Source organism: Mytilus trossulus, chromosome 13 (assembly GCF_036588685.1).
Source record: "Mytilus trossulus isolate FHL-02 chromosome 13, PNRI_Mtr1.1.1.hap1, whole genome shotgun sequence".
In the NCBI taxonomy this organism is placed as follows: domain Eukaryota; kingdom Metazoa; phylum Mollusca; class Bivalvia; order Mytilida; family Mytilidae; genus Mytilus; species Mytilus trossulus.
Window position 1 is genome coordinate 17,183,543 of NC_086385.1, and position 19,695 is coordinate 17,203,237.

At 32.2% G+C, this 19,695-nt stretch overlaps 1 protein-coding gene across 1 annotated transcript in view; it reads right to left on the reverse strand.

The window, feature by feature from the left end:
* LOC134694142 (triple functional domain protein-like) overlaps window positions 1–19,695 on the reverse strand; it is a 72,075-nt gene that overhangs the window by 26,266 nt on the left and 26,114 nt on the right. The window contains exons 8-16 of the mRNA XM_063555138.1: window positions 17,836–18,011; window positions 16,947–17,069; window positions 15,231–15,422; window positions 14,656–14,787; window positions 13,470–13,598; window positions 12,258–12,359; window positions 11,205–11,327; window positions 8,315–8,506; window positions 7,332–7,501 (exon numbers count right to left, since the gene is read on the reverse strand). Of these exons, the coding sequence (XP_063411208.1) occupies window positions 7,332–7,501; window positions 8,315–8,506; window positions 11,205–11,327; window positions 12,258–12,359; window positions 13,470–13,598; window positions 14,656–14,787; window positions 15,231–15,422; window positions 16,947–17,069; window positions 17,836–18,011 (1,339 nt within the window). The remainder of the gene's footprint in view (window positions 1–7,331; window positions 7,502–8,314; window positions 8,507–11,204; window positions 11,328–12,257; window positions 12,360–13,469; window positions 13,599–14,655; window positions 14,788–15,230; window positions 15,423–16,946; window positions 17,070–17,835; window positions 18,012–19,695) is intronic.

The window sequence follows — 19,695 nt, forward strand, 5'->3', positions numbered from 1 at the left end:
TATATTTTCTTTCTCATTATTTGGTTTACAAGGAATTAAATACACAGCTCTAAATTTAGAAAAGATGATTAACATTGCAGATTTTTAAATATACCAATATAAACAATATGATTCCACAAGATCCAATAAAAAGTTTGTATCCACTGATTTTAAATTATAGATTACTGATTCCACAAGACCGTGTTGAAGACCCATTTGTGGCCTTTGACTGTTTTCTGCTTTTGATCATGTTGTTGAATCATTCCCTAAGACCATTTGTTCCACAGACCCTATACTAGACTGCAAACCACTGATTCCACCAGAATCTATAAATAGACTGTAAACTGCTGATTCCTAAGAGCCTATAAATAGAATGCCAACCACTGATTCCACTAGAACCTATTCATTTCCAGACAACCTACACAGTAGCCAATTCTCTAATGTTATATGAACATTTTACTGATGATCTCCTTATGACTAATCACTTTCTCCCACATTTCTTTGAAAATTACATAATACTGTAATAATTTTCTGGTAATAATATTCGTTTGATGTGATAAGTGTCAAATAAACAACACCCAAGGTAATACACAACTATAAAAGAATGCCATGAAACCTGAAACACAATCTGATTTACAGGAGAAAGTATTTGAATATACTAAACTGGCAATAAAATAAAAATCATAAGTTGACAAAGAAAAGACAACAATATTGCCAAAGAAAAAGAAAGAATATGAACAAGAATATAAGGTTGACATACAGTGGTTAACATCTTAATTTTATGTCGACAAAATACAGGGGCGGATCCAGCGATTTTAAAAAGTGTGTTCTCAACCCAGGACAAAGGGGGGGGATCCAACTATATGTCCCAATTCAAATGCATTAAACGTTAAAAAAAAGGGGGGGTTCCAACACACAGGACCCTCCCCCTGGATCCACCACTGAAATAATTTCAGTGGCGTGGCGGATCCAGGGGGAGGGTCCTGGGTGTTGGAACCGTCAGAGTTGGGTGGTCATGTTGCCCATTGGTGTGGTCACCACAACAATGGGCAACATGACCACCCAACTCTGACTCTAAATGCAAGATTTTCTCACTGCACTGATGATTCATTGGTGGCCTGGGGCTGCTCTCTGCTCTTTGGTCGGGTTGTCCTCTCTGACATATTATATATTTCCATTCTCAATTTTTGTACTCCCATTAGTACTTTATACAATATTTTTTTTGTTGCATATTCTGCTAACAAGACTAAACTTTGGAAATAGAACTTCAGATGAGTGAATGAGTAACCAATATCAATATTGTACAGCAAACAATTACAACTGATCATTTTTATGTGCTAAATTCAATTATCTCGCAGGTCAACATGAGGTCAAGTGAGCAATTCCAATAATTATTGGTCAATCATATTATCACAAAAGAGTAAAATTAATTAGCTACAATAACTAAATCAATTATATCCTGGTGTGTTTTAAAGATGACTGGTTTTATTTAATTTACTCTGTCCATCGGCATGTTAACATTAAAGGTCACAAAGAGGTCTTTCTCTTTTAAATGATTTATGCTGGTCAATATGATGTCCAGGTATCAGGAATGAAATTACTGTCAAGAATTCAACTAGAGCATAAAATTAAGAATGGAAATGGAGAATATGTCAAAGAGACAACAAGCAGACCAAAGAAATGACAACAAGCAGACCAAAGAACTTACAAGCAGACAAAAGAACTGACAATAAGCAGACCAAAGAACTGACAACAAGCAGACCAAAGAACTGACAACAGCCAAAGGCCACCAATAGGTCTTCAACACACCTGGAGTTGGTCTTCAGCTGGCCCCTTAATAAAATTGTGTTCTAGTTAAAAATCTTTTCACAGTTAATTCTCTTACAAGATAGGAAATTTAAGGGGTGATGGTATTGGGGGAGAGGAGGGACTGTGTTAGGAAAGGAAACTTAATCTGAATATAAAGTAAGATATAAGAAACAGGTACATGAAAAAGGGGCAATGTTGCAGAAACACATTGCATCTGATAGCAACAAAAGAAACACTGACTGAAACTATCAAATAGATCAATCAATCAATCAACCTAAATCAATCATTATCAATCAATCAATTTATAAATTGATCAAGTAAACAATCAGTTTTCATGATTAATTACCGGTACTGATAATTTATTTGAGAACAATCTATCAATTTCTCTTGCATAAAAATGTGCAAGCTTCCAGTCGAGCTGTATACAATATAAACCCCATGTGTTATTATAATATGACCATTTAACAAAGGGATGAATTATTCTAACAGATGAAATTGGCAAAGCAATTTAACAATTTTAATAATAAATGGCTAAAATGATATAATTTTTGAAACAGACAATATCTAATTTATTTTGGGTGTTTATAATAATACAATGACTCAGTACTCAGAGCCTTTCCTGTCTGTTTATTTATCTAATTTTATCTTATTTCCTTTTGCACATTTTTTAGAAGTGTACTTATCAATTGTGTATATCATTTCCTCATACTTGAATAAGAAGGGGTCGAGAAGAAGCAAGATGAACATAAAACTTTCACATTCATTTCCCTGTTTTTTATATCATGCACACTTATGAATATAAAGAGAAGTAGGTTTAACATGAAGGAGTGCAACCTGACAATTCAAAAACAAATCCAAACAGATTTTTCAAGGTCTAAGTCTAACTTTTCAGTGTTTTTCATGATTTCTTACAAATTAATAGATTATGTTAAGGTTAAACTAACTTCTTTAAATTTACTGTCAATTTCAAGAAGGTTGATCAAGTCTGTCAATATATTTTTACTATTGCTGTTTCTAAAACGATTGAAATCTAGGCTTGCACAATTATAGTGATGAGAAAAAAGAACAAAAGGTTCAATTTGTTTTGTTTTTTGGCAACTAAATGTTGTCAAATATGAAGCCTACAAATCCTTCATTGCATTTATACTATTTAAAGTTTCAATTAAAAAAATATCTTATTAAAGATGAATTAGGTCTTATTGCGCTCAAATTCTGCATGGAGAATTTACAGGTATGATTCTTAGCAAGACATGATTCTTTCAATCTAGACTTCTACAGTGCTTCTAGGTAAATGAGCTAAAATGAGTGCCAAATAACTTCAAAGAAGGGGGTTATTGTAACGCTTTCATTGTTTGACTCCTAAGTTATGTTAAGCTGTCTGTACTAATCACTAAACAGACACAAGGAGAAATTGAAGGTTACATAATGGTTGCCTCAACATAACACAAACACTATACAGGGTACCAGTAAGTGACAGGAATCGTGTGGTGAACAACAGAAAAAGAACAATTTACAAGAATTTTCACATCAGCAACATGCTTATCTATACTCAAAACTTTGGCAAATTACCACTTGTGTGAATTCTTCAGTTGTAGGTACATGTATAATTCAACCCTTAGGGCAATGACTGCATTTTCGTTTGTTATTTGATAAACATTGGATAGAGAGAAGAAGGAAAAGAACAAGCATGTTATCAAAGATTCAAATCAATATCTAAAACAGTAAATATATAGATTCTACCACTGCATAGAGAGTGATAAGATATGTATCCATTCGAGATAGTTAAATTTTCAAATTTAAAGGGTGAGGCTCTCCTAGCATTTGAGATATTTAACTTTTAACTGTTAAGAGTGGATAAATATTGTATTGCATGATATTTGGTGGTGGCATCTGTTTCTCTAATGATTTTAAGACGATATGCAGACAATCTAATCTTTCTTTTCAAACCACCTGCAAAAAGATGTGTTCTTTTAACCCCGCCACATTTTTGCGCCTGTCCCAAGTCAGGAGCCTCTGGCCTTAGTTAGTCTTGTATTATTTTAATTTTAGTTTCTTGTGTACAATTTGGAAATTAGTATGGCGTTCATTATCACTGAACTAGTATATATTTGTTTAGGGGCCAGCTGAAGGACGCCTCCGGTGCGGAAATTTCTCACTACATTGAAGACCTGTTGGTGACCTTCTGCTGTTGTTTTTTTATTTGGTCGGGTTGTTGTCTCTTTGACACTTTCCCCATTTCCATTCTCAATTTTATTTCTACAAGACATCATCAGGCGTGGTCGCATTTTATCATGATGAAGTCACAATAAGAGCTTCAAAGGAAAGCAAGAAAATTTTAGTCTTAATAGAATTTTGACCAATTAAGAACTGAAATCAAACAAATCACAAGTTGATTGAATAAAAAGAATCAACAAGTCAGGAAAAGGTTAATTGAGTAAAAACAAGTGAAACTGCGAGCTACTGCTCACTGATGATACCCCCGCCGCAAGTGGATAATATTAATAGTGTAAAAATATGCAAGTGTTCGGTAAACAGTAAGTTGTCGAGTGATGAATCTAAAAACGCATCACACGGTATAGCTGACTTATATAAATCCTGAAACCAAATTTCAGAAATCCTTGTATTGTAGTTCCTGAGAAAAATGTGACGAAAATTTTCAACTTGGCTATCATGTGTAAAATCATACAAGTGTTCGGTAAACAGGAAGTTGTTGAGTGATCAATCTGAAAACGCATCACACGGTATAGCTGACTTAGATAAACCCTGAAACCAAATTTCAGAAATCCTTGTATTGTAGTTCCTGAGAAAAATATTCATGGGACGGAGGGACGGACGGACTGACTGACGGAAGGACAGACAGAGGTAAAACAGTATACCCCCCATTTTTTAAAGCGGGGTATAATTAGAGAAGTATTGATTCTGTAGTTATTATAAATCCTCTGAAAGTAGGTAAACAAGGTTACACAACTTAGATGTAGGTATCATCTATCCAGTGATATGCAGCAAAATGCACATCTGTTTTCATTTGTTATAATCTTAAAACTATCAAATCATGTCCTGTGCTAATCCATGATACCCTTAGATCATAAGTGTAATTAATATATAAATCATAATAGTAACTAAATTGAACTCCTCCTTTTAATTACTTTTTTGTCTTTGACCTTTCTAACAAAAATCATATATACTTTTGATCATATCAATAACTGTATTGGAAAAACATGCCAAACCATTTAAGTGACTCAGATTACCACAAGCAAGATATGATCATACTAAGATTTACTGTTGCAGACAACAGTTAGCTCCATTTATTTACTGTAGGATTATTGAATAAGAAAACAACAGTTAGAACAGATACAAATTGTTATAGATGAATATCATAACAAAATCATAATATTTCTAAAAATAACTTTTAGAGAAAATATATTGGCCAGCTAATACCATCTGTTTGAACAATTTTTAAGGCAAAACAAATTCAAAGGAATTTTTACAAACATCAATTATCTAAAATCGCAAAAAGAAGAATTCTTCCGTCTTAAACTTTTTTGAAATCTAACTTAAAATATTATTCTGAGGTGATGAATAAATTTTACAGCAATTACTGTTTAAGTGTACATGTACTTTTATTCAATTCACCAGTTTACAGTAAGTATGTGTACTCTTGATTAATGAATAAACCCCAAAACATATTTATTTTGAATTTGAAAATCCTTACAAAAAAATCAAACATCCCATATTAAGTCTATTTCAAGTGATAATCCATTTCTTAGAAAATTCAGATCTGCACCAATATAATTCAAACTGATATCCATAAAGTACCAAACTATATCTACTACTAGTATTGAATACAGATGGAAAAAGAATAATTTTTATTTTAAATATATAAGTAACATTCTCTGATTATTTTTTTAGCAAATAAATATCAAGCTATTTTCTCTTTTCCATGAAAAAAATATTCTGTAAGAATGTTAGAGTTGTCTCCCATCTAATTACAGAAATCATGAATATTTACAATTGTTGATAAGTTAAATTCACACAAGTCTTCTCTGCTTTAAGGAATTTTGCCAAAATATCACAGGTGAATTATGAAATCATGAATATTTGAATAACATATTCTCAGAAATTATCTACAATGTCCATGCAAGCCAGCACCAACTGAATCGATATAAAATGAAATAATACTAAAATAAATTAGGTATGTCCAAAGCACTTTACTGGAATAACCTTCATCAGGGGTGTTTAAACCAAAAAGGATGAATAAATACTTGGGTATTATTATTATTAATAAAGACTTTTAATCTATATTCTTTTTTAATAAATTTTAATAATTTTGGCTCCGCAAATTTTTCTCATGAGTGTTCCTTGTTTTACAGAGACAGGTATTGTGGATATAGTATATGTTTTTAACTGGTACAATGTGGAACAACTATTTCAATTTTTCTTAATCAATTGATAACTGTCTTCCCCCTCTATTACTGTAATTGGTACAAAAACTTACAAAAGACAAGAAAGATTATTTGCACCGTTTTTCAAGTGTGAACGAAAAATGTTCCAAATATAGTTTAAACCAAAGAAATTCAAATTTGGGTCTAGTCATTAATATCCCTTTCCTTCTCCACTAAGGACATATGTGAATATAAGCTGCCTACAGGTGAATGTTAATCTTACCTGTAGTACCTGATGGATGAAGAATATATGTTTAAAGGGATTTCCATTTTTTATTTTTTCAGAAAGATGTTCATGTGAAAAAATGTTATATCAAGTGGTGTTTTTGTTATAAAATTTTATAGGGAAAGAATTTTTCAGAATTTTTTCATATGCAAAATATTTAAACAATTTCAAAATGTGAGAAACTCAACAAGGATTTAGAAAATTTACAAATTTTGTTTCCAAACATCTAATGAAAAGTAATTTAGGTGTAACTATATGAAAGAAGGCTATAAAATGGACTTTTTCAGTTATTACGTTGTATTTTTGAAATCTCACTGCTTTGAAAGTTCTAATGGTTCATATAAAATAATCAGACATATATCCACCATGAATTTATTATAAGCAATGTAATTACAAGGAAGCTCAGAATGTGCAACTTAATTCATGAGAACAATAAGGGACGACATAAAAAAAATCAATGATAGATAAAAAAATTAATTCAAATAGTTTGGGGATAGGGGGTAAAAATTGCTGCAAGTTTTGTTTAATTGAAATCGATTCTATATAAATTGTTATTGAACAATCAATTTTTCCCAAATTAAGTTAAGATGGGGTAGGGGGTCAGTGAAAAAACTATTTGAATTAAGTTTGTTAACCTACATTGAACTTTTGATGTCTTCCTTAATGAGATGTATGAAATGGTCCATAGATTCTCTACCATTCTTTTTATAATTAATTGATACTGATTATTTTTCGCTTAACACCTCCTTAGCTCAAACAACTATGTTATGGCCAGATCTTCTCTTGATTTAATAAAGTTAAAATGCAAGCAGCAAAGTACTGTTATACATAAAGAGCCACAAACATCTTGGTGTGTGAAATATATCTTAACTTACCGTAGCTGCTCCAATAAATTTTCTCCTTCACTGACAGTATTAATGGCTGCCTCTATAGTTGTCTCCCTTTGTTGGTTAAACTGTCCTAGGAGTTGTTCTGCTCCCTCAACTGTGTCAGCAATCTCTGAACTCTGAAGTTCTTGTTGGAGTTCTTCCAACCAGCAGGTAAGCTGTAAAAGAGAAAGACAGAGCATTATTGTTACATGTTATTAATTAATTTTAGCAAACATTAAAACTTTACCTTGGAATTTATACATTAAGTTGGTTAGGTGGGATGACAACTAATTTTTAATTTTTAATATCTAGTCAAAAACAAAAATGTATCTAAATGGCAAAGATAAGAAAAGAAAAGTTTTCATGCAAGGGACAAGAACTCTTTATTATTTAGTGTTGCAGTATAGTTTGCTAAATACAATGAATTTCCCCATAGGTGATAATAGTAACCTTTTTGGAGATATAGACTTGAGAAAGTTGAAAAGTAGAACAGAAACTCACTGGAATTAAAGCTAAATTATTAGGAAAGAACTTTTAAGTTAAAAATACATATGCTCCTAAGCAGATTGTACCTAATCTCTCTTGCCCATCAATTATGCACTTACAAATGTGTGTCTCGGCACAGTATACAAGACTTCTCAGTTCGTTAAGGGCTAAGTAAAATATAGCATTTGGCCTTTGCTAAAATTCAAAGGGCATGAAGTGTTTCCCATTTTTAAAAAAATACCCACCATTATCATTATAAAATGGCTGCGCCTATCATACTTAATGGTTTATTGTAACCTATATAGGTGTTTGTCATGACAGACATATCATGTCAGTGCCTTATAGAGAAATGATTTACTATATAAAGATGTCAGGGTTAACTATTTTTAATTGAAGAATGACCTTAATTGAAAAACTCCCCTTTTTGAAAGTGTGGCAGGTGTATTCAATTTATAATTTAAATTTGTTTGATATTTTTCAGAGTAAATTATCTATCTATTTACCTCATGAACATGAGTGTAGAAGAAAACTGTCATGTCCAAAGTGACACGCCTCCTTTCCAGGGCTGTAATGAAGCTAGCCATACGAGCCTCTAATTCCTGAGCTTCACGGTAGATCTCCTCTGGATCACATTCTCCCGTCTGAGCAAGTTCATCAGCAGCAGCCAATAATTTGTCAGCATTTGTAACAGTGTTCTAAAAATAGATATTGTAATCTAAGGAAATATTCAATACTTAATGTTTGTGTTTATTTCTATCAGTAAATTTTTCAGTGTAATAGCAATGGTAAAAATAAATATTTACACTTTCAAAGATAGAAAACATTAGAATGCAATATTTAGTATGGCTAATTTTACTGATAATTTTCCTTACATTCTTGAAATATCGTACCCTGCATCCTAGATAAATTTCAACAGCCTCAATGCATTTGTCAGATTATATTGGGTTTATACAATATAATTCATGTAAATTTTCAAGAGATATTCTATGAACAGTAGGTACTATAAGTCCCCTCCCCCCCCCCCCCCCCCCCATGTTTTGAAAGTTTATACACAAAGTGACTTTTTTAAATATACTGAGCCAAAAAAGTTTAGCAACACTTTTTTTTTATAAATTGTTTTTTGTTGTTTTTGGAAAAAAATATTTAAACATCATTGATATAATCCTTAGTTTTAACTGTAATTTAAAACAGTCGTACATTTTTCCTGCTGATTGATTTCGCGCCATTTCAGCTTTGCACGTGTAAATGATGTTTTACCTTCTGTACCTGTACTTTTAAAATGATATTAAAAATTTCTTTTTCACTAACGTTCAGAAACCCACCATTGGTAAGAAAAACACAAACACCTTTGAAAAAATTGCATGGGGCGTCAACCAGGCCTCACCGAAAATGACAGTCAGAAAAGTCTTGAAATGGTTGATGCCGAAATGAGGGTTGCTGACATCATGGCTCGATTTAATGTTCAAAAGGCAACAGTTTAGAGACTAACAAACAGATATCGACAAATTACAACTGCACAGGATAGGTCGATATCTCGTAGACAAAAAAAAACTATCGTCAAGGGAGGAGCTCTTCCTTCGCTTTAAATCGACACGTGACAAGTTTTTTCCGGCTAAAAAGTAGTGCATTGACTAAGGGAAGCTGCTGATGTGCCTGCCAATCCTTCATTGGGGCACTCAGGGCATGGCTGAAAAATTGATTTTGAGAATCACTATACAGTACATTCCGGTTATTTGCATAGCCTATTTGTCAGACGAAATTATGCAATAAAGCGAAGTATGCTTATTTTCAGAAATGCCAAATTACGGAGTCAAATAACATCGATAGTGAAGATCAGCAAAGAAGAAAGATGAACGTCCATAGTCCACTTACAACATATTGAATGCTTATTTATTCTAATAAAAGTTATTTGTCTACCGTCATACATTTTATTTCATTGTGTATTCTTTCAATAAAGTTTATAAACACATTTTGTTTTAGTTTATTTACGTACCGACTTTTCCTTTACCTGAGATACAAAAAAAAATTGTTCCTAAAATAGATTTGTTTCTATGACCCGGATGTACAAATTAAATTGTTACGCTTTGTTTAAAATAAACTGTTTAACAATTCTACACAGTTTATAATCATTGTAAACAATAATTGTGCAATGAACTGCCTTTGACATTCAGTATTTACCGATTACACAGTGATGTAATGCTGTTACTTTAACATCGTTAGTTTCGTATATGCAAAGGTGATGGGGCTCTGCACGGGTTATTTGCTGGACACGAGTGTTGAAAGTGAGAAAATATAATAATCTGAAGTTAATTTTCTTTTAAAAAAATATTAAAAAGGAAAGATTGATGTATAAAATTCTTCAACCATATATAAATGCCCTGTAATATTTAACATAAATGTAGATCACCCAAGCTGAATTACGAAATTACACATTGGATAATGAACAATAATTAGCAGGCGTTAATGTTTTAAAAATTCACCCAAATATAATGAACAATGTTTGAAATCCAATCAATAATTAACACCTTTTGAGATAGAAGATCATAGAATGGTTGTGTTTTTACAACAATCAGCTGATTGACATTTTTATGACCTCGAGGCTTAAAATAGAAAATGGGAAACTTTACCTGTGTACACATCGAGGCCTTTTCTATAATCATATAAACACGAAAGATACTGTTTTAAAACTTTATTTGAATAACACACAAGTAAATGTGAAATAATAATGAAAATTATGATGCATTCAAGAAAAATATACTTACCAAATTGACGTTTCCGGTCCAAATTCTCGTCAGTTTTAACTGAGCATATCTAGCTGGCGATTATTTTCTATGCAATAAACCGAAATGCCACTTGTAAGGCTATGCATATAACCGGACAATTTAACATTAGGTGAATGGGAAATGGTTTTGTGCAGGAGAAAAGTATGCAATTAACCGAATTATGCTATTAAGCGGTATGCAATTAAGTGGAATCGACTGTACTCAGTTACGCATTTTGACCCTCCCGCACTCCATACAAAGAAAATCCTAATGAATGTGAGTGATTAACATTCATGTTGCTTCTGACATATCATAATTCCATTTTTTTATTATTAAAATTATATGTTGTTATGATTTTGTAATAAAATAAAATTTCACATTTTTGTTGCTAAACTTTTTTGGCTCAGTATAAATTACCGGTCAAAAATTCTCAAAAGTGATAGTTTGTTTTATCTTCTGGTAGTTATTTTAAAAACTCAATGTTAGTATTTAATGTTTAATAACATCTTTTTTTATTCTAAACAAATGACACTTTTAACTTTAATTATTTTTAAATACAATATGGCATGATTATACCATTTTTTCAAATTCATTTTCAAGATGGTGTATGCATTCATTCTATAGGTATTACCTGAGCAACCGTTTCAAAATGTTCATGACTTTTCTGTAAAGCTTTTCCTCTCTGTAAACTTCGACCAATGGTTGTATTCTTTTTAAGAAATCCATCTCCATGACTATCCAACCAATCAATTACCTGTAAAAAATAACTTCCATATAAAATGATGCCATAAAATAAAATATATTGAAATAACAAATTTTATAGTTTGTCTAATATGTAACTGAAAAATATCAAATCAATATCTTCAAGAACGAAGAAAAAATTGTGGAAAACTGATTTGCAGGCCGACGAATGGACAAACAGTCAGACCGACAGACAGATGGACAGAGTGGAAACATAAAGTTCACTTCGACTTCGTCAGTAGGGGACTAAAAAGAAGAAACAAGAATGTGTCCATAGTACATGGATGCCCCACTCGCACTATCATTTTCTATTTGGCGATTTTGTTCAAGATTATGGTTGTTTTACTAAAACTATTTAACATTTAACCTCTTATTTTATTGATTTTGTATTAGCCATGTGTTATAGATTAAATTTATTCATTCAGTGCATGTTCACTTGTGTTAATGTCTTTTGATTGAGATAAGCCATTTCAATTGATATTTTATAGTGTGTCTTTCTATGACAAGATGTTATACTACTGTTTTCAGATAAGGATGAAGGTTGGTACCCATTAGAAAGTTTAAACCCCTTGCATTTGATTGCACCTGTTCTAAGTCAGGAATCTGTTGTTTGTTGATACAGTTCATAAGTGTTTCTCATTTCTAGTTTTTATATAGATTAGACTGTTGGTTTTCCGGTTTAAATGGCTTTACAGCTTGCAGTTCGGTTTCAACCAAGGCTCAGTGGAAAGTTTTCTCATTGGCACTCATACCACACACTTTTATATCTATTTAACAGATGTATCGATATCTATTTGCACAAGGTTAATTTTTTAAGCAACACAGCTCATGTGTTAACAATTTGTTACTTTACCTCTTTTGTACTTTACTGTACCAACTTTATTTTTTATTTTAGTTAATGATACAAAATTTTAAGTGTTACGATAATACAAGCATTACAGACCTGTTTAACATCTTGTTGGAACAACCTCAGTCCTAGTCTTTGATGAAGTTTTACTTTCTTGGTATGCCATGTCTGTTCCAAATGTCTCTGATGAGCAAGTACCTGTAATTAAGAGAATGAATTACTGTAAACCAACTTATTTTCGCGAGCGATTTATTTCGTGATTTTCGCGAGTAGAAAATTAACACGAATATAAATCGTTACTAATATATAAAACTTAGATCTTTCCTTATCAAACTATATCCAGAAATTAGAAAATCGCGAAATTGAATTGCCGCGAAATAGTTTACAAAGGGTAAAACGCGAAATAAAGAATCCGCGAAAATAAGTTGGTTTACAGTAATACATTAGAGAAATTGGAAGAGTGTAAGCTTCTGTTATTTCTTAGTGCTGCAATGTAGCATTTTTGTGATGACTCACGAGCAACTATCAATCAATCAACCAATTATTCTGTTATTTCTGCGCTTTGGTTTTAGGTGATATTATTAACCAAGAGTAATTTCTGGTTTGAGTTATTTCAGTTTTCATGGTGTAACTTTTCAAAGCTGAAAAAAATATGGTATGTGTTTTTTTCTCCTTGTTGAAGGCCTTACTGTGACCTATAATTGCTTACATCCTCATCATTTGAACCTGGGTGGATAATATTTGTCTCATTGGCAATTGTATCGTATTATTTTATTTTATGTAATGCCTATCCCATTTTTAATTTAATATTTGGGTAACAAATGTGGTAGTCTTAGTTTGACAACATGAAATAACTCTTTACAGAAAGTAGGTAACAGATGAAAAACAAGAATGTGTTCATAGTACACAGATGCCCTATCCACACTATCATTTTCCATGTTCAGTGGACCATGGAAATGGGGTAAAATCTATCATTTGACATAAAAATTGGTAAGAACATATCATAGGGAACATGTATATTAAGTTTCAAGTTGATTGGACTCCAACTTCATCCTCAACTACCTTGACCAAAAACTTTAACCTGAAGCGGGACGAATGAACGAACAAATGTACAAACTGATGGACGAACGACGCACATACCAGAAAACATAATGCCCATAAATGGGGCATAAAAAATCACATACAAACTTAAGTCTGCTAAATGTTTTTTTATCACTTATGTTTATTTGATCAAGTTTTAAAACACATCTTTAAAATTTTACATGGTTTCAAATATTTTCTCAGACAATTGTTTTTAACTATACCTACCTCATGAACGACATCCAGAACGTGTCCAGAAGCCTCTGAATAATCTGCCTTAGCAGTAATACTGTTCATACTACTAGAACTAACAGGTGTCTGGAGAGTATCTAATAACTGTTTACCATCCTGACACACCTGAAAACAGGAAAAGTTATTCAATTAAGATAAGGTTTTTCTGTTAAAGGTTGATTGTGAAATGTATTGTACTTAACGTGACGGTACCCAAATTGCACCTATTTTGACAGTTTTTTCACCTACGTTTTTTTATGATCAGGAAAAAAATGTCCATACTGTGTTTATTTTGTAGCCCTATCCTTCTTTGTCATATAGGTACATCAATTTAATTTTTAGTCCATATTGAGTCATTAAAAAATGGGTTTGAATCAACCTCCAAACTATCCATGATTCTGTAATGAGGAGTACCCAAATTGCATCCATGCTTAAATTTACATTATCAAAAGTCTAATAACCGAGCTTTTGTTTAATTTCTTCAAATATTTTGAACAATTGGATATTTGTCCATGCTTACTATTCATATTTTACGAAATGGATACTTATAATATATTGTATTTGCCAATTTTAAAAAGATGACGTTTTGATGACGTCGCATGGTGACGTTTTCGTACATTTTGTTTTTTTCAGTAAAACAGTTCATCTGTTGATAAATACTGTGAACGTTTTGTGTATAACTAAATATGTTTACCTATGTTGAAAGACGGGCATAGTATCAAATCATAAAAATACAACTTGTTTAGTCTCTAGGAAATCTTGTAAGATTTTTATTGCTATTTTTTTCTAAATAGGTGCAATTTGGGTACTCGGTGCAATTTGGGTACCCTTACGTTACATTTACTTTAATTTCAATGTGGAAAAATCATATTAGCAACACATTAAGTAAAACAATATTTTTACAACAATAGCTGCCCATAGGACACTTTGCCCTTTTTTCCTTGAAAGTGATATATCACCAAATATGTACAAGGGTTGTCACATGTGGAGCAGGATCTGCTAACCTTATCACAGCCTGTGATATCAACAAAAGTTTTCGATGGTGATTGTGTTCCTCCGTCTCTTGTTTTCTACGTTGTGTTTTTAATTTCATATTTAAAATATATATAACACTGTCAGTTTGTTTCAATTTATGAGTTAGAATATCCCTTTGGTTTTTCCCACCGCTCGTTTACAACCTTACCTCAGCATATGATTGACTTATAGCCTCTATCAAGCTCTGGTGCTGCTGTAAGGATGTTTCTAACTCATGGATATTATTGGGTATACCAGGATCTTCACATGCTTGTCTCCACCCAATAACTTGAGCTAAGTACTGAAATATCAAATAATAAATAAATTAATCAGTAATTTTAAAATATCTGTGTCATTTGATCTATTGTGACGAGTTGTCTCATTGCCAATCATACCACATCTTCTACATATGTAGTCATCCTGATTGTGGTTGAAAGATTACTTGATGGATTGATATCAAGCTCGTTGTCTATAATCTCTTTTGTATAAATATCAACTTCTGGAAAATATAAGGATTTACAGATTTCTAAATTCCTTCTAATCAAATAGTACCTTATAAGATTATTAGAGAACAAACAAATTCACAAATTCTTTAAAAGTTTATATTCAATTGGCAAAATATTGAACCGATAGCCACAAGCAATAGTAGACAAAAGTTTTAATTTCGAAATTTCGAAATTTGTGCTCAAAGCAGCTCAGACTCTTAACATAAGGATCTGCTCATAGTAATACAACCAATAATACCTGTTCAGCCTTTTTATGGAAGGAAGTAGACATATTAAGAACAGCACTTCTATCATCCAGAGCTGCAGCTAAGTTCTTCCATTCTCTCTCCAGTCGACTGGCCTGCATTCTTATAGAACTAGAGGCATAGTGACCACCATCACATAACTTCTGAGCCATACCAAGGATACGGGTTATATTTACATATACATTCTACAAATACAATAGAAATCAAATGTAGTAATAGGCATAGTGACCACCATCACATATCTTCTGAGCCATACCAAGGCTACGGGTTATATTTACATCTACATTCTACAAATACAATAGAAATTAAAGATAGTCATTGAGGCAATTTAAAAACTCTATCAACAACTTCAATGTCAGACAAGCTAGTTAATTGTGAAGAAACTATGGTTTCAACTTTGACAGGCAAAGTTGACTTCAGATGGCTTCGGATATAATTTTTAGGTACTTTTTGGTCATAGAATTCTTAAAATGATTCTGTTCTTATACATCCTTGGCTTTCTAATGAAGGTCAATCCAGAAAACAACTTTGGATGCACTAAATTTTCTAAACTACTGTTTTCATTTCTTTTTCACTGCTATAATACTGTCATAATTTGCTTAATCAAGGATCCTTGGTTTCAATTTTCCATTTCTCTATAATATCTCGAGATCACTACTCTGACTTATTTCTCAGCTGGCCTTTTTTTAGGGGAAAGAAGGAGGGGTCTGATAATTTCTGGTAATACAATTATTTTTGTTTGTTATTTCAACTACTGTGAAAGTACTTTTATTCGTGGGGTACCAATTTTCGTGGATTTCGTGGATGACTTTATCCACGAATTTAAGTGTCCAACGAAATAAAACAACCATTATCCAAATCAAGACATGGAAAGATCCCCATCGGTAGGTTTGACTACAGTAACTGATCAATATGATCTAGAGAATATATCGAATAACGCCAAATCTGAGAATACTTTAAGAGCAGTTACAGAACTACAACCACATGCAGGATTATACCCATTTAATCTGTAATAACCTAAACTGTACAACTTTTGATCTTTAAATTCTCATAAAAAATATTTTTGATCGATGAAAGTTAGATTTCCGGACTTGATATGCTAGTATGATAAAGTGTTCATTTTAAATCCTCCTAGTTCTCGTACATATGGGAAATAATCATTTCATGCTGGGCTTGATTTTGATAAGAATTATTTGACAATTCAAGATACGTTTATAGCATTTGTTTATGTTACTGTTTTCTTTAGGTGACATGTTTATGGCCTAATTAACACCTTTGGTGGTCTTTAATCTGTTGATCACTTTATCATGGGTTAATTAGTGTTACCACTACGATTTACACGGGTCAATGTTTACTTTGCAATTTCCTTCAAACCAGACTGTTTGTAACCTTCGTTTCTAAAGGCTTTAATTTTTAATTTTTTTTTTTTAGAAAACTAAAATCCACAAATTTAAAAACCCACAAACATGTAAATATTGCTCAAACCACGAAAATTGATACCCACGAATTAAAGTACTTTCACAGTATATATTTACACAGTTGAGTTTAACCTCAGTTCTTTTAAAAACATTTCATAAAAAAACATATTTTCTCACAATTTTTTTTTGTTTTCCAGTGTTTGTATCTTTGGTACCACAACTATAATTTAGAACAGTTTTGCTAAGATTAATTATCAACATTAAATACATATTGATTGATTGTATACTTACAACAGCACTATTTGCAAATTGACTATGTTCAACTTCTAACTCTACTGCCATCTGGTGGGAGTTACCAATATCTGTATAATGGACTAGAAACATATCTTTATTGTGACCAATCCAGTCAAACATCTGAAATACAGAATAATAATTAAGTCAAGAAATATGAAAAAAAATCTTTATTGTGAACATAAGAATCAGACATTGGAAAACAAAAAAGCAAAAACTAAAGAGTTTTTTTTTAATTTTTGTTTACACAATGACAGATTTACGTCCCTTTATAGAACACTTGATATTTCTTACATAAATGTTTAAAATTGTTTTATATATGCACAATTTCCGTAAAATTTTTAAATACAGCAATTAGAAAAGTTGTATGTTATAATATGAAAAACTATCTTTTCATTATAAATCAAAAATATTTACTACAGATGCAATAGTAAATATTTATTGTTATTATTTTAACATTGTAATGTTTTCTATATTTTTAAAACATTTTTTCAATATTTTGTGCACTAATTAGGCTGTAAGTTTTCTCGTATGAATTGTTTTACATTTGTCAACATTAAGCCTTTCACAGCTGACTACTCAGTATGGGATTTTGTTATTGTTGTAGGCCGTACAGTGACCTTTAGTTGTTAATTTCTGTGTAATATGGTCTCTTGTTGAGAGTTGTCTCATTGGCAATCATACCATACCAATTCTTCTTTTCATATTTAATTTATGATAAAAATATTCATATTTGCTATCCCCTGCAAATGAAATCAAAAAGTTATACAAGTTGTCTTGCTCTGGACACCCATACTCTTAATTCTAAGTATTGGAAAATAAGATCCATCTTCGACAAACTCAGTCTCATAAATTCTTCTTTCTGAACTCACTGTTTCCATTATCTCACCTTTTCAACATCTTCTTCAAATATTCTGAGCTGCAGACATTGTTCCAATCTTAAACGTTTGACTGACCATAATTGATTCAGATGCTGTTTCTGACCATGCATCCTGTCCAGTAGCTGTGAAATCTGGGGGACGGAACTCTGAAAATCTGCAGTGGCTGATACCACAAACCTTCGACCTGAAAAAGAAAAGTTTAACATTTGTATGAAATTCTCTCTTTTTACTTAGCAAGTAAACTTTTGTAACTTCATAAAATGATTATTATATTCGGCAATACCTAATTTTTAAAAAGTGAATTACTCATACCAAATCTTCTTACATCTTATGTCTGAAGACTTTATTAGCTCACCTGGCCCGAAGGGCCAAGTGAGCTTTTCCCATCACTTTGCGTCCGTCGTCCGTTGTCTGTCGTCGTCCGTCGTCGTCCGTCGTCGTTAACTTTTACAAAAATCTTCTCCTCTGAAACTACTGGGCCAAATCAAACCAAACTTGGCCACAATCATCATTGGGGTATCTAGTTTAAAAAATGTGTGGCGTGACCCGGTCAACCAACCAAGATGGCCGCCACAGCTAAAAATAGAACATAGGGGTAAAATGCAGTTTTTGGCTTATAACTCAAAAACCAAAGCATTTAGAGCAAATCTGACATGGGGTAAAAATGTTTATCAGGTCAAGATCTATCTGCCCCGAAATTTTCAGATGAATCAGTCAATCGGTTGTTGGGTTGCTGCCCCTGAATTGGTAATTTTGAAGAAATTTTGCTGTTTTTGGTTATTATCTTGAATATTATTATAGATAGAGATAAACTGTAAACAGCAATAATGTTCAGCAAAGTAAGATCTACAAATAAGTCAACATGACCAAAATGGTCAGTTGACCCGTTTAGGAGTTATTGCCCTTTATAGTCAATTTTTAACCATTTTTCGTTAATTAAAGTAATCTTTTACAAAAATCTTCTACTCTGAAACTACTGGGCCAAATTAATCCAAACTTGGCCACAATCATCTTTGGGGTATCTAGTTTAAAAAATGTGTGGCGTGACCTGGTCAACCAACCAAGATGACCGCCACGGCTAAAAATAGAACAAAGGGGTAAAATGCAGTTTTTGGCTTATAACTCAAAAACCAAAGCATTTTGAGGAAATCTGACATGGGGGTAAAAATGTTTATCAGGTCAAGATCTATCTGCCCTGAAATTTTCAGATGAATCGGTCAATCGGTTGTTGGGTTGCTGCCCCTGAATTGGTAATTTTGAGGAAATTTTGCTGTTTTTGGTTATTATCTTGAATATTATTATAGATAGAGATAAACTGTAAACAGCAATAATGTTCAGCAAAGTAAGATCTACAAATAAGTCAACATGACCAAAATGGTCAGTTGACCCGTTTAGGAGTTATTGCCCTTTATAGTCAATTTTTAACCATTTTTCGTAAATTAAAGTAATCTTTTACAAAAATCTTCTCCTCTGAAACTACTGGGCCAAATTAATCCAAACTTGGCCACAATCATCTTTGGGGTATCTAGTTTTAAAAATGTGTGGCCTGACCTGGTCAACCAACCAAGATGGCCGCCACCGCTAAAAATAGAACATAGGGGTAAAATGCAGTTTTTGGCTTATAACTCAAAAACCAAAGCATTTTGAGAAAATCTGACATGGGATAAAAATGTTTATCAGGTCAAGAACTATCTGCCCTGAAATTTTCAGATGAATCGGTCAATCGGTTGTTGGGTTGCTGCCCCTGAATTGGTAATTTTGAGGAAATTTTGCTGTTTTTGGTTATTATCTTGAATATTATTATAGATAGAGATAAATTGTAAACAGCAATAATGTTCAGCAAAGTAAGTAAGATCTACAAATAAGTC